The 18,434-nt window shown below is 37.3% G+C and overlaps 1 protein-coding gene across 7 annotated transcripts in view; it reads right to left on the bottom strand.

The window, feature by feature from the left end:
* Positions 1-3,002: 3,002 nt before the first annotated feature.
* The window catches only part of LOC103497016 (B3 domain-containing transcription repressor VAL1-like), a 39,210-nt gene continuing 23,778 nt past the window's right edge, over positions 3,003-18,434 (bottom strand). For 5 of the 7 annotated variants that reach the window (XM_051080350.1, XM_051080351.1, XM_008459068.3 and 2 more), the window contains 9 exons: positions 7,876-7,952; positions 7,699-7,783; positions 7,194-7,453; positions 6,972-7,021; positions 6,569-6,682; positions 6,399-6,466; positions 3,711-5,827; positions 3,500-3,603; positions 3,003-3,424 (listed from right to left, as the gene is read on the bottom strand). In XM_051080350.1, the coding sequence (XP_050936307.1) occupies positions 5,124-5,827; positions 6,399-6,466; positions 6,569-6,682; positions 6,972-7,021; positions 7,194-7,453; positions 7,699-7,783; positions 7,876-7,952 (1,358 nt within the window). In that variant the 3' untranslated portion in view covers positions 3,003-3,424; positions 3,500-3,603; positions 3,711-5,123. Of the gene's footprint in view, positions 5,828-5,967; positions 6,100-6,398; positions 6,467-6,568; positions 6,683-6,971; positions 7,022-7,193; positions 7,454-7,698; positions 7,784-7,875; positions 7,953-18,434 lie in introns of all 7 variants that reach the window. The other 2 variants (XM_008459072.3, XM_008459067.3) reach the window with 2 other exon arrangements.

Raw genomic sequence — 18,434 nt, 5'->3', positions numbered from 1 at the left:
TTAAAAAAAATACTTCTATTCAGAACACGGGCCTTACAGTTTTAGACCCTATAAAAGACTCTCAAACATTTTAATCGTGAAAGTCTTTATATACAGAACATCAATGTTGTGCTTTAATGTTATTTTCTGAACAATCTCTCTAATCAAACTTTATATGTGCTTTCCTCTTTTATGGCTTCGAGCTTTTTTATAGTGTGCCACAACACCATCGTTATCGCAATAAAGTGTTATTGGAACTACTTCAAATCTGTTAAGAACTTCCTAAGTCAAGCAACTTCCACAAGCAGCTAGATATCCCTACTCTCACGGAAGAGTCTATAGTGATCTTTTGGTTGATGTTTTGCCACACTATAGCTCCTCCATTTAGAGTTTATCTCGTGATCAAATCTTTATTTCCATACACAAGCATATAGTCTCTCATTCTTCTTAGATACTTGAGGATTGTTTTAACTGTTGTCTAGTGGTCAAATCATGGATTGGATCGATACCTAGTAGTGACAGACCTTGAACACAACATGACATACATACGATTACCCGTAGTTAAAGCAAAAGAACTTTGTTTTTATAACCTCAACTTTTTTAGATGTCTTAGGACATTGTTTCTTAGATAAAGTAATACAAAGCCTAGAAGGAAAATTGCCTTTTTTGGAATTCTTCATCGAGTATCCGACAAAAACTTTGTCAATATAAGATGTCTATGACAAGGCTAATGTTTTATTCTTGTGATTCCTTGTAATTTGAATCCTTGGAACAAACTATGTTTCTCCTAGATCTTTCATTTGGAATTGAGTAGATAACCAATTCTTAATGTCAATTAAAAAATTACATTATTCTCACTTAGTAGTATATCATTCATATATAATTACAAGAAAAACTACAATGTGTCTTTGATTATTTGCATGTAAACAAAAGGTTCATCAACATTTTGATTACAACCACAAGATTTGACTACAATGTCAAACCTCATATTCCAAGATCTAGAAGTTTTTTCTTAATCCATAAATGGACCTTTTAAGCTAACAAACTTTTTACTTTTGACCTTGTTTAATGAACCCCTCGAGTTGTGTAACGTCCTAACAAAAATTCAGATTCAACAAATGATGACCCCTACATTCTTTTGCTTCCTCTGCAATGTGGCTACATCATCCTTGCTTGTTTTGAAGGCTTTTAAAAGTGAAAGTTGGTCCTCACAAATCAACACATGTCCTTTCAGCATATACCAAAAAGTGCATTTTTTTGGCTTAATACTTCAAAGTTAAGCTGCTTAGCTTAGAGCAATTCTATGTTAAGTGACATTCTCAAAATTTTATAGGATGTTTGTGAATGAGGATAAAACATACTGAAAGAACACATGTTGGTTTGTAAGGATAACTCTCACTCCTAGAAGCCTTAGAGATAAGCAATAATGACGTAATTGGGTAATAGGCGACGTAAGTGAATGTCAAAGTCATTAGTTGTTGAATTGAAATTTTGAAACCTAGGCCTGAGGTGTTACACGTTGACTCATAAATAATACTCTTAGAAATATCCATTAGAAAATTTCTAAGAGATGTTTGCTCCCGATCCTATCAATTTGTCTCATAGTCATTTGAAAAAGTGATCTTGATATCCATTAGAAATATCTCATAGTCATAATATGTGACAATGGGCAAAAGAATTCAAATTGACTTTAGCATGATATCAAGACAGAGTTTCCTTACGGTTATCTTCCTCTCTCTAGGAATAACCCTTTACCACAAGTATTGCCTTAATTGTTTTTTACTTACTATTTTTGGGTGCTTGATTTCTTTATTTTCAAAGTACACCACAAATCAAATCATTTTTCTTTGTTACCACTGGTTTTTGAGGTCTTCTTATTGTCAAAACTGATCAATTGTACTTCGTCCCTTGGGATTTGATAATTAGACTTGTCCATTTTATTTTGATTTGATGACGATATATACTTACACCTAGAGATGTTTGTTCCCGAGCCTATCAATTTGCTATGTCGGAGACAAACATGCCTATGAAATGCAAAAATCCAAGAATATCTTCAGTTGCCTTTGTGATTGAGAATAAAAGAATTCAGAATGTAGTATTAAATTTAGGCGCATGCATAAATGTACTTAAATTAGTGACCAAGATGAGTAGTAATCTATGTAGCTATATAATTTAAAGGTCCAATTATAATAATTGAGTTCTCAATTAAAAGAAAAATACACTAATTGAAAACTTTTTTTTACAATTGAAAGCTTACAATTAAAAGTTTAAAAGTGTAATTACAATTACTACCCTAGTAGTTTCCAATCTGCCCTTATTATTACTACTATTATTATTAATAGTAGTAGTATTAGATAGCTTTCTTACCATTATTGTTATATCTTAGATTAATATTACCATGAGAATTTTGAAAATTAAGAATAAGATTGAATAAAAGGTAACTTTTAGTACAAAGATTGATGAGCATTTTCTTTTTCTTTGCATACAAATGACGAATTAACCCAATTCTTACAAATCAATAAAATCTAACCTACTTACGACCAAATATATTGTAACCTAATGCAATATCATGTCTATCACGATCTTTAATTTTCTCCACTCTGCTGCGATATTCATTAAAAATACAAACAAAATATGGAAAATGAATATTGCAGTAGACGTGGTCTTCGGGATATAATTGATGTGGTCATTATAAACGTTACTTAAAATAAGTTTCATTTGTTTGTAAGAGTGGCTTATTAAGGGTATTTAGATACTCTTGATGGGATTGAAATACATAATAGTATAATCCAAAATTCATGTTTAGATAGAACGTTCTATCACAAATTGTAATACTAAACTCATTTTGCTTTTAACTATACCCTATTTCCATCATTTTTATATTTACAATTTTATTTTTGTTTCACTCCTGATTTAAAACAAATTCCTAATAGTTTCTCAATAATCTTAATTATATCCGAGCTCAAAAAGAATATGTTTAAACATTTTGCGTGGTTGAGAATACTTAATCCGTAAAGAAAGTATTTGAGATTAAAACAAATAGGATATAATAAGAAATTATGAAATTAGCTGAAGAAGACGAAACTGGCAGATGAGAGAGAAAATGGGAAAGGAAAAAGAGGATGACAAGGAAGAAAAAGGTGAAGGCTAAAAGGGTAAATGATGGCGATGAGCCGGAGAGTGAGGGGACGAGGAGGACATGACGGCGAAACGAGAGCTGTAAATAGTGGAAACATCGACGCTGCTGGTGGTGGGTGCCCATGGGCTCTGACTTGGCGAGGTCATGCTTATGGAGTTGGTTACGCCACCGCCGTACCCTCTACTGTGCAGGGCTCTCTCCCCTTTTCGGCGAGGCCCTTTCTCCGCCCACTTGAGCTCTGCCTGCTTCACCGCACTTGAGTACCGCCAACCGAAGCAACCCACATCTCCTGCTTTCCCTATGTATCTGTCAAATATCCGAATTAACACACATTCCTTCAGTACTACGACTACTGCTACTCGAGGTCGAGGGTTGAGTTACCTGTGGCTGAATTTTCTTCCCAAACACTCGATACACTTTCTTCCCTCCGTCATTTCCCCCATCCCTATTCTTACGCATTGACGACAGTAAACTCTTCCACAGACCTGCCAAATTAAATACAAATAGCAATAGCCAATATATAACGTGTTTTAAGTGGAAGCCTTCTGGTCTTTGCTCTGTAAAAATTGTTGAAATCAAGACTTATGCATACCAGGCAACGGTGTCGGAAGATATAGATGTATGTGGTGCAGTTGGTGCAGATATTGGAGTGAGGAATCCCAGGGCGGCGGCTACGCGCGGTAGCTCTATGATGACCATACATGGAACCAATACCGCTGATACGGCTTGCCTCCTCGTAAGCCGCACTGTACTCCAAAGCTGGCCTCAACCCACCCACATGCTCATGCTCCGACTTCGGATGGCTTTGAATGTCGCCGGCAGTGGCATGCAGTGGGCCACCACTTCCACCCACCTGCGCACTCGGATGAAGGCTGATTTTGGCATCGGGGCGTGAGTGTTGGTTGGCCGCTTGCAGAGCTCTGTTGAAGTCTAGGCTGGGGAGTTTGTTTAATGGTGTGGTCTCATTATCCCCTGGGATCGGGATTGGGATTGGAATTGATGGGTTGGCTCTTCTCTTTTCGAAAGAGGAGTTGGGTTGAAGATTCACATCGGTGAGATGTCGAAAAGTGAGATTAACCGAATCATCTGGCACCCCCTCGTACAGTGCTTCAAGCTCCAGTCTTGCCTTTCTAAACCCACCATCATCCATGGCATGTTAGATTCCAAATACTTCAAAGGGCTGTTTTATAAATCATAACGATTGGCTCTTTGGATTAAAGCCAAAAAAACTGGCCGGTATTTGCCTTTTTCTTGTACTCCAACAACATAAAATATATCAATAATCTCGATCTTATCGATAGATGAAGATAATGAATAAAGAAACTAATGGTACTTCATTTGGTTATAACTCATAATGAAAGCTAACGATGGACAAGGTCAATAAACAATACTTGAGCTTCTTAAAAGAATCATAATAAATAAAATAAAATAAAATAAAATAAACAATGCTTGAACTTAGGAATCTTCTCAGAAAACTCGGCCAAGAAAGAAAGAGATCCTCGGCCGGACTTCTAAAAAAATCTCAAAATCCACTTGTCTCTGTCGTTTACCTGATGTTTGAAAACCAACCTGCATTTCTTTAAAAGTTGGTCAACTAATCTGGCCCTAGGAGGGTGAAGCCCATGCTTTCTTTCCAATTACAATAAGAGGAACTGCAATTTTAATGATGCCTTATGTCATTCACTCAGGAGCTGTAGCTTACAATAGATCATGTCTCTCTTTCAAACAACTTTTGCAATTGAAAGTATCCAAAAACAAGTCCTTAATATCACTGGTAGACTTCACAAGCTGTGTCATATATTAATGACCTCTTTGGAAAACGAAGAGCGAGAAGCCAAGGCTGGATAAACTAAGAACGTGTGTTTCAGTTTATATTATTTATATACCAGGTGAGTAAAAAAGAAACTGAAAAGGCAAAAAAAAAAAAAAAAAAAAAAAAACAAAAAAAGAAACAAAAAAAGAAAAAAAGAAAATGAAAAAACAAAACAAAACAAAGCAAAAAATCTCAATGGTGCTCTCTGCGTCCATCACTTGTGCTCTCGTGACCTGATCCATGATACACTTCCCCAGAAAGGCGTCTCTCACTTTCCATGCTACTTGGTTGACTGGACTGCTGCTCACTCGTGACGCTGGAGACGCCAATTTGCTTTGAATAGCTATCTACAGGTTGGCTAGCAGCCTCGACAAGGCTAATTGTGCTTAATCCTGCTCCCTCTAGTTCCATGTCCTCACGGTCTGGGTGGCAGTTCAAGTCAATTTGACCACTGCTACTCGCAGCCTCCTCATCTTTCATCCTGCTCTGGCTTCCTTCATTCTCTGAATAGTTTGTTTGCAGAGACATACCCTTCAGTGTCCCACTCATTTCTGTTTCATCGAGTTGTGGATTCCTATCCTGGAGCAAAGGTTCCACTTCACGTTCTGATTGGCGTTTCTTCTTCCGTAGCATAAGTGTTTTAAAACGGCGTTTTACAGTCAAGCAGACATTGCATGTGCATGTAGATTTATGCTTTCCCTTCCCACTTGGAGGTTGAATGCACACGATGCAAGTGCATCCTGGTCGGTGCCGGGGATGCCTGGTCGTTGTACCTGATTCCTGCAAGTCAGCTATACTATCACCCAGAACAGCAGCACTAGCCAGTGCATCCAAACCAGAAGGCTCGAGTTCCTGAATAGACTTCTGGCTCTTCCCAATTTTCCGTTTCTTAAAATCTGGAATATAAAAAGCATATAAAGGATCAGGCTCAACATAATACATTTATCCAATAGACATTTTATTTTCAAAAGACATCCCAATGAAGTGCAATGTCAAATTACAAAAGTAGCGTCATGGTTGATATAGATATCACAACCATTCTACTGATTTCCAAAGAATCGGATGTCGAGGATTATCAGTGTTAAGACTATCAGGCTCTCGATGTCTTGCATCTGAACTTTTATTATCAAGTCAGTCATCTGAGGCGTTCGTTCTTGACAAACTTCAGCTACAGGAAATACACAGGACAGAAATTTCATCTAGCCTTTATGCAATGTCTAGATTCATGCGCCAGTATGGCTAATATAAAAATGCACTGCAGCATTTTATTGTATTGAAATGTATGAATATAAAATCTTCTTCATATTCCTTGCCCAAATTTATATGAGATCATCTAGATGCCATATTTCACCACCCATCTAGGCATGTTAGCATTACAAAATACGTTCCTGATCAATTATTTAGGAATGTCCTCTAATTATAACGCGCTAAAAGGTTGTATGGATGACTACAAGGCTTGATTGGTACCTTTACTCGCTCTTAGGAGATTCTCCTGTTCCTTTGTGCTGATCTCTTCTGGTGCAGAACATGTACATCTTGAATACAAGGTTCAAAGAGTCATATTATCTCCTTCTAAGTCATGGTGATTACAAAGCCTATAAACCGTGGGAAACAGAACAATGAAACAAATATCGCACCTGCTCAAATCCCAAACATTATCTGAACAACTCCACTTTGGAGGGAGAAGAACGTCCACAGGCAACCTCCGCCATTTTGAGCAATCATCACACTGAGCCCATTGTTTCTGTTCCCTGGATTATTCCAGTAGAATAAGAACTCAACGCATAAAAAGAAACCCAAGTGAGCAACATAATTCAATTTTCAAATGACATTCATGAATGGCCAGAGTTCATCGAAGCTAGATTGAGACTCAACTTTGAGCTATAGACTTCATGAGAATAACAAAATTTCAATACTATGACAGTAACACTTGATGACTTGAATAGGCCTAATGAAAAGTTTATAAGCCAAAATTTGAATACGTACGAGGGTCAACACTTCCATCACTCATAAATATAAAATCTTGAACATAAACATTACCCAGTTGGTCGGGCAGTGAATATAGTCCTCTTGCCAAAAACTGGAGGTTCCTGAATGATTTTACATTTATAATAAAATCAGTGGCACAATGATCGTAAATTGTTTATAAATAAATAAAAAAACACGAAGAAGCCTCGGGTTTCAAAAGATAATAAAATCAGCTGCGTAATGATCAAATAAGCACAATGACGCCTTAGTTTCAAAAAAGAACAGAAAACCTACATCATACTCTTCGAATTCATGGTCATCAATAGTGACAATGGTGGGATTTGCACTTGGTGGTGGACGGAGTAGATCTTGAGCTTCTTCCCAAGTGAGTCTCAGCTCCAGAGCATCTTCACTATGCATGAGCAACCTTTTACTTTTAGACCCAATGTTTCGAGCCCCTTTCTTTTCCATGGTTAACATTGGTTGTTGTCCTGAAGCATCATTTGACCTCCCCCCAAAATTTTCACTTTTGTGCAAACTAGCATCTCCTCCAGCTACAAAAAAGAGTCACAGAATGAATACTGGAGGTTGCATTGCATGAAAAATACAAGGGATTTGTTCCCCCGGTCTTCGTAAATGCATTAGTGTAAGAGTTGGTGGTTTATGTGATGATTTTCCTTTTAGTCGATTAAATTGTTAGCGCTGGGTTCGATACTGTCTTTTAGTTGATCCACTCAACAATTTATAGAGATAATAAATGATTTTTTTCCTGAATAAGAACAAGGGGCCATGAACAAACCTCTTGAAGGCAAATTCTGAAAGACCCTAGAGAATGAGGCGTCACCCGGATGAGAGCCATTAGAAAGTGTAGGAATCTTGGCATCCTGTTTACTTCACCTTTCATCAATCCACTAAAACAAAATAGTGCGATGACAAGGAGATGCAAATATTATCGATAATGAGTGAAAAACTTAACCTGTACATCAGTAGAATTCGTTGCTTTTCGAAATCCCATGACTAATTGGCCTCCAGGGTCTATCCGACTAAAAGTGACTGCATAGCAAAAATGAAATTTGATAAGAATCAAAATTGGCTCTCCTAAAAACATTAGATATTTACAGCTCCAAGTCACATTCAAATTTGAATCCATAGTTAAAAACCAATAAAAAATGCAAAACAAAAGTTTCTAAGAAAATGGTTTTACACTTTTATTACAAAGAATAAGTTGTAAATAAGGGTGTAAATTTTTTCGCAGGACAAAGTCCAAGTTTCAAAGTGGATGGCATAAAGAAATTTTATTTCCTCTCTCGAATTAGCAAAAACACTATAGTTTGACTAACGTGGCCATGACTGACACATGTCAGTTGGATACATTGACACTTGACACTTATTGGACACGTATTATCACTTGTTAGTGTAATAAATATGTTAGACACTAGTTGAGTCAAAGTAGGTCCAACATTTTGTTAGATCATGCATAAATCACTTGTTAGGTATACTAAATCAACAAATACATAAAAAAAACTAATAAAATTTGAGAAATCTAGAGAACAAAATAAATAAAACTAATTTTTCAAACATTGTAGAAAAAGACATTTTAATGAATGTATCTTTACCATGTCAATGTCTTAAATTTTAAAGAACTGTGTTACCGTGACCATGTCTCCTATCCGGGCTTCTTAGATTCTCAACCTTGAACCTAATCATTTGACATTGATTCCCATAACACGGTCTTTTTATATATATATATATATATATATATATATATATATATATATATATATATATTATACGTCCATTACCTAATTGTACATATAGTCTAGGGTTTCTTTGTTCTCTATATATATATGTAACTTTATTTTGACTTTAACGGATAATAAGAAAGATACTTTTCTCTGACTTCTTGAATACATGGTATCAGAGCTTTTAGGATTTCGAATTTCGTAGTTGGTGGTTTCCTTCTCCATTAGGGATTAAGTTTAGGTCATCTTTGAGTGGTTGTTTGTCGACACCGCCAAGCTCAGAAGAAGGATCGTCGCCGTTCGCCGCATTCTGTCGTTTCCGATCACCGAGAAACGCCGCGTGTGAGCTTCACGCACCGCCGAAAGATTCCTGTACAGCAGACACGCGCCGGCACGTGGGAGTGCGTGGGCCGTCCGTTTTGACTTCCGTCTTCTGGGCTTGCCTCGAATCCTGTTTTCCAGTCATTCTATGTAGTTGGGTCCATCGAAGATCATTCAATTTTGACGGAAATTGAGGATTACCTCGTTCTAGGGTTGTGGCTGGTTTTGTTCAAATCTTGCAGCTGTTTGGATTGATTTGTTTTGTTTGTGTACACTACAATCAGTTTGTGTCTCCAATATGGCCGATATAAAGAATATGGTAGTTTCTAATGTTATTCCCTAGCCTCTAAGATCACCGAACATAAGTTAAATGGATCTAATTATTATGATTGGCATCGAATAATCTTATTCTATTTGAGAAGTACTAATATGGATGATCATACGACTGAAGTTGCCCCAGAAGATGCAAAGAAGAAGGATTGGCTTTGTGATGATGCCCGTCTATATCTTCAGATCAAAAACTCCATTGAGAGTGAGATAATTGGATTGGTTGACCACTGTGAGTCTATTAAAGAACTTTTGGAATTTTTAGATTTCCTATATTCAGGTAAAGAGCAAGTACAGAGAATGTTTGAGGTCTGTATCCAGTTTTCCCGTGCTGAACAAAAAGCGGGGTCTGTTACCAACTACTTTATGCGCCTTAAGAAGATAACTGCTGAGCTTGCTTTGTTGTTACCATTTAGTCCTGATGTTAAAGTTCAACAAGCTCAACGAAAGAAGATGGCTGTTATGATCTTTTTAAATGGATTTTTACCTGAATTTGGAATGACAAAGGCACAGATTCTCTCTGACTCTAAGATTCCATCATTAGACGATGCTTTCACTCATGTCCTTCGCATTGAAAGCTCTCTGAATGGTGTATCTATTCCTCAATCAAGTAGTGCTCTCATTAGCAAGAACAATAACCCTTGAGCACCTCAAGCGATGGATGGTAATGTTCAGAGGAAGAGTTATGATCATTGAAAACCAGATTCTACAGAGATTGTTTGTAACTATTGTCGTAAGCCAGGCCATATATAACGTGATTGTCGAAAATTGTTATATAAGAATAGTCAACAATCTCAACATGCTTAGATAGCTTCCACATGTGATATACCAGAGGCGTCAGTTACGATTTCTGCAGATGAGTATGCTAAGTTTCAGAACTACCACGATTCATTACAAGCGTCATCTTCCTCTACTCCTGTTGCATCCACGATTGCCCCAGGTAATACCAAGTGTCTTCTTACATCATCTACAAAATGGATCATAGACTCTGGTGCCACAGCCCACATGACAGGTAATTCTCGCCTATTTTCTAGACCGTTGTCCCCTGCTCCTTTTCTATCTGCCACATTGGCAGATGGCTCCACATCTTTTGTTCTTGGATCTGGCACTATTCATCTTACCCCATCATTTTCTCTATCTTCTTTGTTACATTTGCCTAACTTATCCTTTAACTTAATTTCTATTAGTCAACTAACTCATGACCTAAATTGCGTTGTCTTGTTCTTTCTTGGTTATTGCTTGTTTCAGGATCATGTGACGAAGAAGATTATTGGTAGAGGATATGAGTCGGAAGACCTTTATCTCTTTGATCACCAAGTATTGCAAGTTGTGGCGTGTCCTGTCGTTCCTTCTCCCTTTGAAGTTCATTGTCGTTTAGGTCATCCATCTTTGTTTGTGTTGAAGAAACTCTATCCTGAATTTAGGTCTTTGTCCTCTTTAAATTGTGATTCGTGTCAATTTGCTAAATCTCATCGTCTTAGTTCGAGTGCTCGAGTCAATAAACGAGCAAGTGCTCCATTTGAGTTAGTTCATTCTGATATTTAGGGTCCTTGTCCAGTTGTATCTCAAACAGGCTTTCATTATTTTGTTACATTTGTTGACGATCATTCTTGTCTAACTTGGTTATATTTAATGAAAAATCGTTCTGAGTTATTATCTCATTTTTGTGTCTTTCATGCTGAAATAAAAAATTAGTTTAATGTCTCTATCAAAACTTTGTGCACTGATAATGCGGGTGAATATTTTTCTCATACTCTTGGCTCTTACTTGTGTGAACATGGCATTATTCATTAGTCTTCGTGTGCTGACACTCCATCTCAAAATGGTGTCGCAGAACGCAAAAATAGGCATTTACTTGAAATTGCCCGTGCTTTGTCGTTTCAAATGCATGTTTTGAAAACTTTCTGGGCTGATGCCGTGTCTACGGCTTGTTTTTTAATTAATAGAATGCCTTCATCTCTTCTTAATGGTGAGATTCCTTATCGTGTTCTTTTTCCTACCAAGTCTTTGTTTCCTATTGCTCCTAAGATATTTGGTTGTGTTTGTTTTGTTCGCGACATTCGTCCTCATCATACTAAGCTAGATTCCAAATCCTTGAAATGTATTTTCTTGGGTTATTCACGTGTTCAAAAGGGGTATCGTTGTTATTGTCCTACTCTTAAAAGGTATCTTGTTTCGCCTGATGTTTTTTCTAGGATACACCTTTTACTTCATCACCATCGAGTTCGTGTCAGGGGAAGGATGACAATCTTTTTATATATGAGATTACCTCTCCCACTGATGCGCCTCCTTCCCACCCCTTGCCTTCTCAAGTCTACTCCCGATGACCTCCATCACAACCTTCAGACTCATATCCTACATCAATGCCTCCGTCATCATGCGATCCGGGACCAAGTGATGATCTTCCCATTGCTCTTCGCAAAGGTAAACGCAAGTGTACTTACCCTGTTTCTTCTTTTGTTTCCTATCACTTATTGTCTCCTCCACAATGCTTTTATTACATCTCTTGACTCCACATCTATTCCTAACACTATTCATGAAGCTTTATCTCATCCTACCTGGCGAAATGCAATGATATAGGAGATGACTGCTATAGATGATAATGGTACTTGGGATTTGGTATCTTGTCCTGCAGGAGAGAAGGCTATTGGTTGTAAATGGGTGTTTTCTGTTAAGGTGAATCCTGATAGAACAGTAGCTCGATTGAAAGCTCGTCTTGTTGCCAAAGGTTATGCTCAAACCTATGGTATTGATTATTCAGATACATTTTCTCTAGTTGCCAAATTAACTTTCATCTGCCTATTTCTTTCCATAGCTGGTACCCATAACTGGTCTTTACATCAACTTGACATTAAGAATGCTTTTCTGCACGGTGATCTTCAAGAGGAAGTTTATATGGAGCAACCACCTGGGTTTGTCGCTCAGGGGGAGAGATAAAGTATGTCGCCTTCGAAAATCTTTGTATGGTTTGAAACATAATTCACATGCGTGGTTTGGTAAGTTTAGTCAAGCTCTTATACATTTTGGTAGGCAAAAGAGTACATATGATCATTCTGTTTTTTTATCTCCGATCTGATAATGGTATAGTTTTACTGGTTGTATATGTTGATGATATTGTTATTACTGGAAATGATGCATCGGGTATTTCATCTCTCAAAACTTTCCTTCAGGGTCAGTTTCACATGAAAGATTTGAGTCAATTGAAATATTTGTTGGGCATTGAAGTGATGAGAAGTAAAAAAGATATTTATTTGTCTCAACGAAAATATGTACTTGATTTGTTGTCTGAGACAGGAAAACTAGGAGCCAAACCAAGTGGTACTCCGATGATGCCGAATCAGCAACTTGTTAAAGAAGGAAAATTATGTAAATATCCTGAGAGATATAGGAGATTAGTTGGGAAGTTGAACTACTTAACAGTGACTCGACCAGACATTGCTTATTCTGTAAGTGTGGTAAGTCAGTTCATGTCTTCCCCTACAGTGGATCATTGGGCTACAGTAGAGCAGATTCTATGTTATTTGAAAGTTGCTCCTGGACGTGGGATCTTATACAAAGATCATGGACATACGAGAGTTGAATGTTTTTCTGATGCTGATTGGATGGGATCTCGAGAGGATAGGAGATCAACCTCTGGATATTGTGTCTTTGTAGGCAGAAACTTGGTATCATGAAAGGGTAAGAAACAAAATGTTGTTTCTCGTTCGAGTGCTGAGTTAGAATATAGAGCTATGGCACAATCTATGTGCGAGAAATAGTATGGATTCACCAACTATTATCTGAGATAGGCTTTAATATTACAGTGCCAACTAAATTATGGTATGATAATCAAGTTGCACTTCGCATTGGATCTAATCCAGTATTTCATAAACGAACTAAACATATTGAGGTGGATTGTCATTTCATTCGTGAGAAAATCCAAGATGGGTTGGTGTCCACAGGATATGTGAAGATCGGAGAACAATTGGGAGATATTTTGACCAAAGCTGTAAATGAAGCAAGGATAAGCTATTTGTGTAACAAGCTGGACATGATTAACATATTTGCTCCAGCTTGAGGGGGAGTGTTATGATATATATATATTTATATTATATGTCCATTATTGTAATTGTACATACAGTCTAGGGTTTCTTTGTACTCTCTATATATGTAACTTTATTTTGACTCTAAAGGATAATAGGAAAGATACTTTTCTCTAACTTCTTGAGTACATTACCTACAAACAAAGTTCCCTAGATAACCTACTATAGAAGGAATCTCAAAAAGGAAGCTGGGTCCCTTATGGCTCAACCGACTCCGGTCCAAGATTTTGAACCATCACGAGATCAAGGTATGACTAATTCTATTGACTCATATGTTGACAATAAAATGAGGACAGGTTCGATATAGCTGTTCCTGCAGATATGGGTGAAAAGAGCCGTGTTGATGAGATTGAGGTCATGGCAGGAACTGCAGGTGATAAGGCTGAACAAGATCATTTAGGTAATCTTGATGAGTATGATCCAGTTCTTGACATACCTATTGCGCTGAGGAAAGGTACCTCGTCCAATGAAGCACTCCATCTGTAACTATGTCTCTTACGAGAACCTATCACCCTAGTTAAGAGCTTTTACCGCCAGTCTTGACTCCACCACGATACCTTAGAATATCCATATTGCCTTAGAGTGTCTTGAGTGGAAAACTGCAGTCATGGAAGAGATGAGAGCCCTTGAAAAGAACAAGACTTTTGAGCTCTTTGCTCTTCCCAAGAGACATAGAACTGTGGATGTAAATGGGTGTTTACACTAAAGTACAAAGCAAATGGAGCTCTAGACAGACACAAGGTCATATTAGTTGTAAAAGGGTTCACTCAAACTTATGGGGTTAAACGATCGTGTAAGAATGTTAGACATCATATAAAAAGAAAACGATCATTCAAAAGGATAAACGATCATGTAAGAGGATGTAATGATCGTATAAGAGGCTAAACGATCGTGTAGAATGCTAAACGATCGTGTAGGAGGTTTAAAGAAATCCTCGGGGTTATAAGCATTATAATTATCAGATTAGTAGAGTGGATTCCAGATGTCTTAAGCATATTGCACGCATTTTGCTGCTAAGTAGGAGCTGACAAGATTATAAGAATTTAAGGAGTGACTAATCCAACTTAGGATTAATATAAATAAGACAAGAGGACAAAAGAAAAAGATTATTATTTGGAGATTTTACAAAGAGAAAGGCTAGAGTTCGTTAAGTGAGAAGAAAACCGAAGACTGTTAAGAGTTATGAGCAAAAAGGGGAACTTAGTATAGTGAGTAATTTTCAAAAGAAACTCATATTTCTAAAGCTTTTCTTTCTAAGTCTCATGTTTCATGTGTCATGTAATGCATGTTTATGTTTACAGAAAAACATGATTTGGGAGAAAGCTTTTGCTTTAATGTTATGTTTTCAAATTATAGTTTCATGTTTACTGATATTGTATTGTATGCTTGGTTGAGAGTAAACCATTAGTCATATTCTATTCCTATCAATTAACTAACTATCATGTGCACATAAGGAGTAAAGACAGCCATGTAGAAAAGGCATGCATGGTTTAAGGTGGGACAATGCATAAAAGATGTGTATTGCGCTAGGAAGTTGAGCAACCAGAAGTGAACCAACGTTATTCCCAGATGTTGTTGATGGAAAGGGCATCACAATAGTCTAAATGTGAGATGTTGAGTCTTGGTTAGGGAATGGTTCATGTTCTTGGTGGAAAGGAATGTGGATGACTAATGTGCGTTTAATTGACTGTGATTTATGAAAATGAAATTTTGAGCCTGTATTATGAAATGAAATTTTGTATGAATTGCATTCCCAAAAGATTTTCAAAAATCACTCGTAAAGTCTTTTGATTTACATTTTAAGTTTCCCTCCCCAGGTTGTAAGAAGCTAAACGATCGCTTAGAAAGGCAAGTGATCGGGTTGAAAAATAAGCGACCGTTTAGATAGCTAAGCGATCGTGTTAAAAGGTAAGCTATCAGGGCCAAGCGATCGTTTAAGACTCTAAACCTCCTCAAGATCAAGATATGGTAAACCTTACAGAACCTTATATTGATAACAAGATGAATGAGAATGACTAGTCTGATGTCATCTTGAAAATATGGAAGAAAAGAACTGTGGTGATGAGACTGAGGCCAAAGCAAGAACCAGAGCAATGAAGTTGAATAGGGCCATACAGGAAAACTTGATGAGCATGATCCCTCTCTTAACATTCCTATTGCTCTGAGAAAAGGTACCAGGTCCTGTACTAAACATCCCGTTTGTAACTATGTTTCCTATAATAATCTCTCTCCACAATTCAGAGCATTTACAGAAGCCTTGACTTTACCATGATACTCCTATTGAATTCAACTGTAAACTAGGAAACTCTGATGATCAAGTTCCAATTGATAAAGAACAATATCAGTGGCTTGTAGGTAAAATAATTTACTTATCCCATACTCGTCCTGATATTTCCTTTGCTGTGAGTATTGTTAGCTAGTTTATGCTAGCTCTCTACGAGGAACACATGGAAGCTATCAACAGAATTTTGAGATACTTGAAAACGACACCGGGTAAAAGAGTGATGTTTAGAAAGACAGACAGAAAGACCATTGAGGCATACACTGACTCGAACTGGGCAGGATCTGTTGTTGACGGAAAGTCTACCTCCAGCTATTGTACTTTCATTTGGGATAATCTTGAAACTTGGAGGAGTAAGAAGCAAAGTGTTGTGGCCAGGAACAGTGCTGAGTCCAAATACCGAGTTATGAGTTTAGGAATAATATGTGAGGAAATTTGACTCCAGAAAGTCCTAAATGATCTTCATCAGGAGTGTGAGCCACCATTGAAGTTTTTTTTTTTTTGTAATAATAAAGCTGCTAATAGTATTGCTAATAACCCAGTTCAACATGATAGAACAAAACATGTTGATATTGATCGGCATTTCATTAAAGATAGTCTTGACAATGGGAGCATATGCATTTTGTACATTCCTTCAAGAAAACAAGTTGCCGATGTTCTCAAAAAAGGGGATTCTCAGACCAAACTTCAACTTTTTTGTTAGCAAGTTGGGTCTCATTGCTATTTACGTCCCAAATTGAGGGGAGTATTAGATTCAGTGGGCTTAGTCCTTAGGGTAATTATGGAAAGATTATGGAAAAATCTTCCTTAATTCAGAAATCTTTTCCTTTTTTATTCCTTAGTGTATTCTTTTTATTCTCTTTGTACCTATTGTATTTATTCATTAGAAAATAATAAAAACATCAATATCGTAGTTTTTCTCCCAGTACTCGGACTTCCATGTAAGACTTGGTTTCGTGTTTATTGCTTTCAATAGTAATAAAGTAGGAAAACGATTTTTCATTCTATAGATATCCTTGGCGCTCGAGGGGTTACTTGAGTCTTTCATTTGTGTACTCCATTCGTTCCTTGAAGGTCCAATTAATAAATAGTAAAGTAAAGATTGGACAGTTAATGTCTATTCTGCATGACTCTGGAATCTTAGATGGATAAATACTCAATTATATTTACATAATTGTAATCATTTATGTCAGTGTTGTAAAAGGCACTATGAGGCGCGTGCCTAGGCGCAAGGTGCACATCTTGCGCTTATTTATGGAGAGGCGAGGCGCGGATGATGAAGCGCTGCTGAGGCGCGCGCCTTCCTCCAGGCACAATAGGCGCAAAAGGCCCAAAAGGCGCAAGCTTTTACATTTGGGCTCGGCTTAATTTAAAAAAAAAATTATTATACCTATTACGTGTTTTACCTATTGTTTTTTACCTGTTACGTGTAACTTGGGTGTAAAGAAGCGAAACGACTCTTACGCTTCTTCGTCCATGGCTCGACTTCTTCGACTTCAAGTTTCAACTCTTTCGTTCCGCGTCCCTTTTCGCTTCTGCCTTCCATTCCGTTCCGTCACTTTTCCACCCCTTTCTGCGAAAATTTTGTCACCGGCGCTAGCAAGGGCCACCAGCCACCTTCTTCTTGTGAATTTTGTTCGAAAGTAACAAAAGGACGAGTGTATCGATTGAAACATCACCTCATTGGCGGTTATAGAAATGACACAGCTTGTAGAAAATGTCCGGATCATATGAAGGAAGAAATTAAAGATTACATGTCCAAGAAAAAGGAGATCAAAGAACAAAGAAATTTGATTGTGGACGTTGATGTAGAAGATTACGGTATCGAGGATGAAGATGAAGGGAGTGTTAGTGTAAACAATAGAGCAACATCAAGTGGCTTAAGCTTGAAGAAGCCAAGACAAAAGGGTCCAATGGATGCATTTTTCTCCCACTCCAGAAACTGTTGTTCAAAATAGAAAGAACGACAAAGGAAAACAAACTTCGTTGATGATAGTAACGAATAGTTGATTGGAAGATTGGATGATGATTCTGAGGAGGAGGATGAGCTGGTATTTGACAATGATACTTTAACGTGGGGTGATGTTTCAAGAGCTGTCGGAGCAAAAGAACCAACCTTCTATTCTAGAGCCAAGGCCTCAGGAGCAAAGACTAATGTTTCATGTTCATCCTCGCCTACCACACAACCCATACCCAAACAAATAAATTTGGATGACTCTGATCAGGAAGAAGAAGATACCGATGGCTATAAGTCCAACAAAGGAGTGAATGAAGATGAAGATCAATTTAATGATGATGAGTTTGATCTTTAGGAATGAACTTTTATTTTGATTGTTGTTGAATTCTAACTAGTTTTCTATTGTGTTTTGTTTTTTTGGGTAGAAAACTAATATTATAATATTTTGTACATTAGAGTTAATTCTCATTTCCACATTGGTTATTTACTTATATTTTATACGTTGTTGTTCCTTTCAATTTTGTATATATATATATATAGTACGCCTCATGAAAAAAAGCCCATGCCTTTTTATGCGCCTTGCGCCTAGGCTCCAGAGGACCATTGCGCCTTAATGCGCCTTGAGCCTTTAAAAACAATGATTATGCTATGGGGTTTACACTCAAAATTACTAGTACCATCATATTATTACACTAAGTCGGGTTCGACAATAGGTATAAGTCAATGAATGGAAAACCTCCTTAAAGAGCAGATACCTTATTCAAACCTATGGGTATAGGAAGAGAACTTGTTGAGAAAGAGTCTCAGGCTAACGAATGAGGTTTA

This window comes from Cucumis melo, chromosome 12, assembly GCF_025177605.1.
Source record: "Cucumis melo cultivar AY chromosome 12, USDA_Cmelo_AY_1.0, whole genome shotgun sequence".
NCBI classification, from domain to species: Eukaryota; Viridiplantae; Streptophyta; class Magnoliopsida; order Cucurbitales; family Cucurbitaceae; genus Cucumis; species Cucumis melo.
This window is presented reverse-complemented; position numbering and strand designations above follow the sequence as displayed.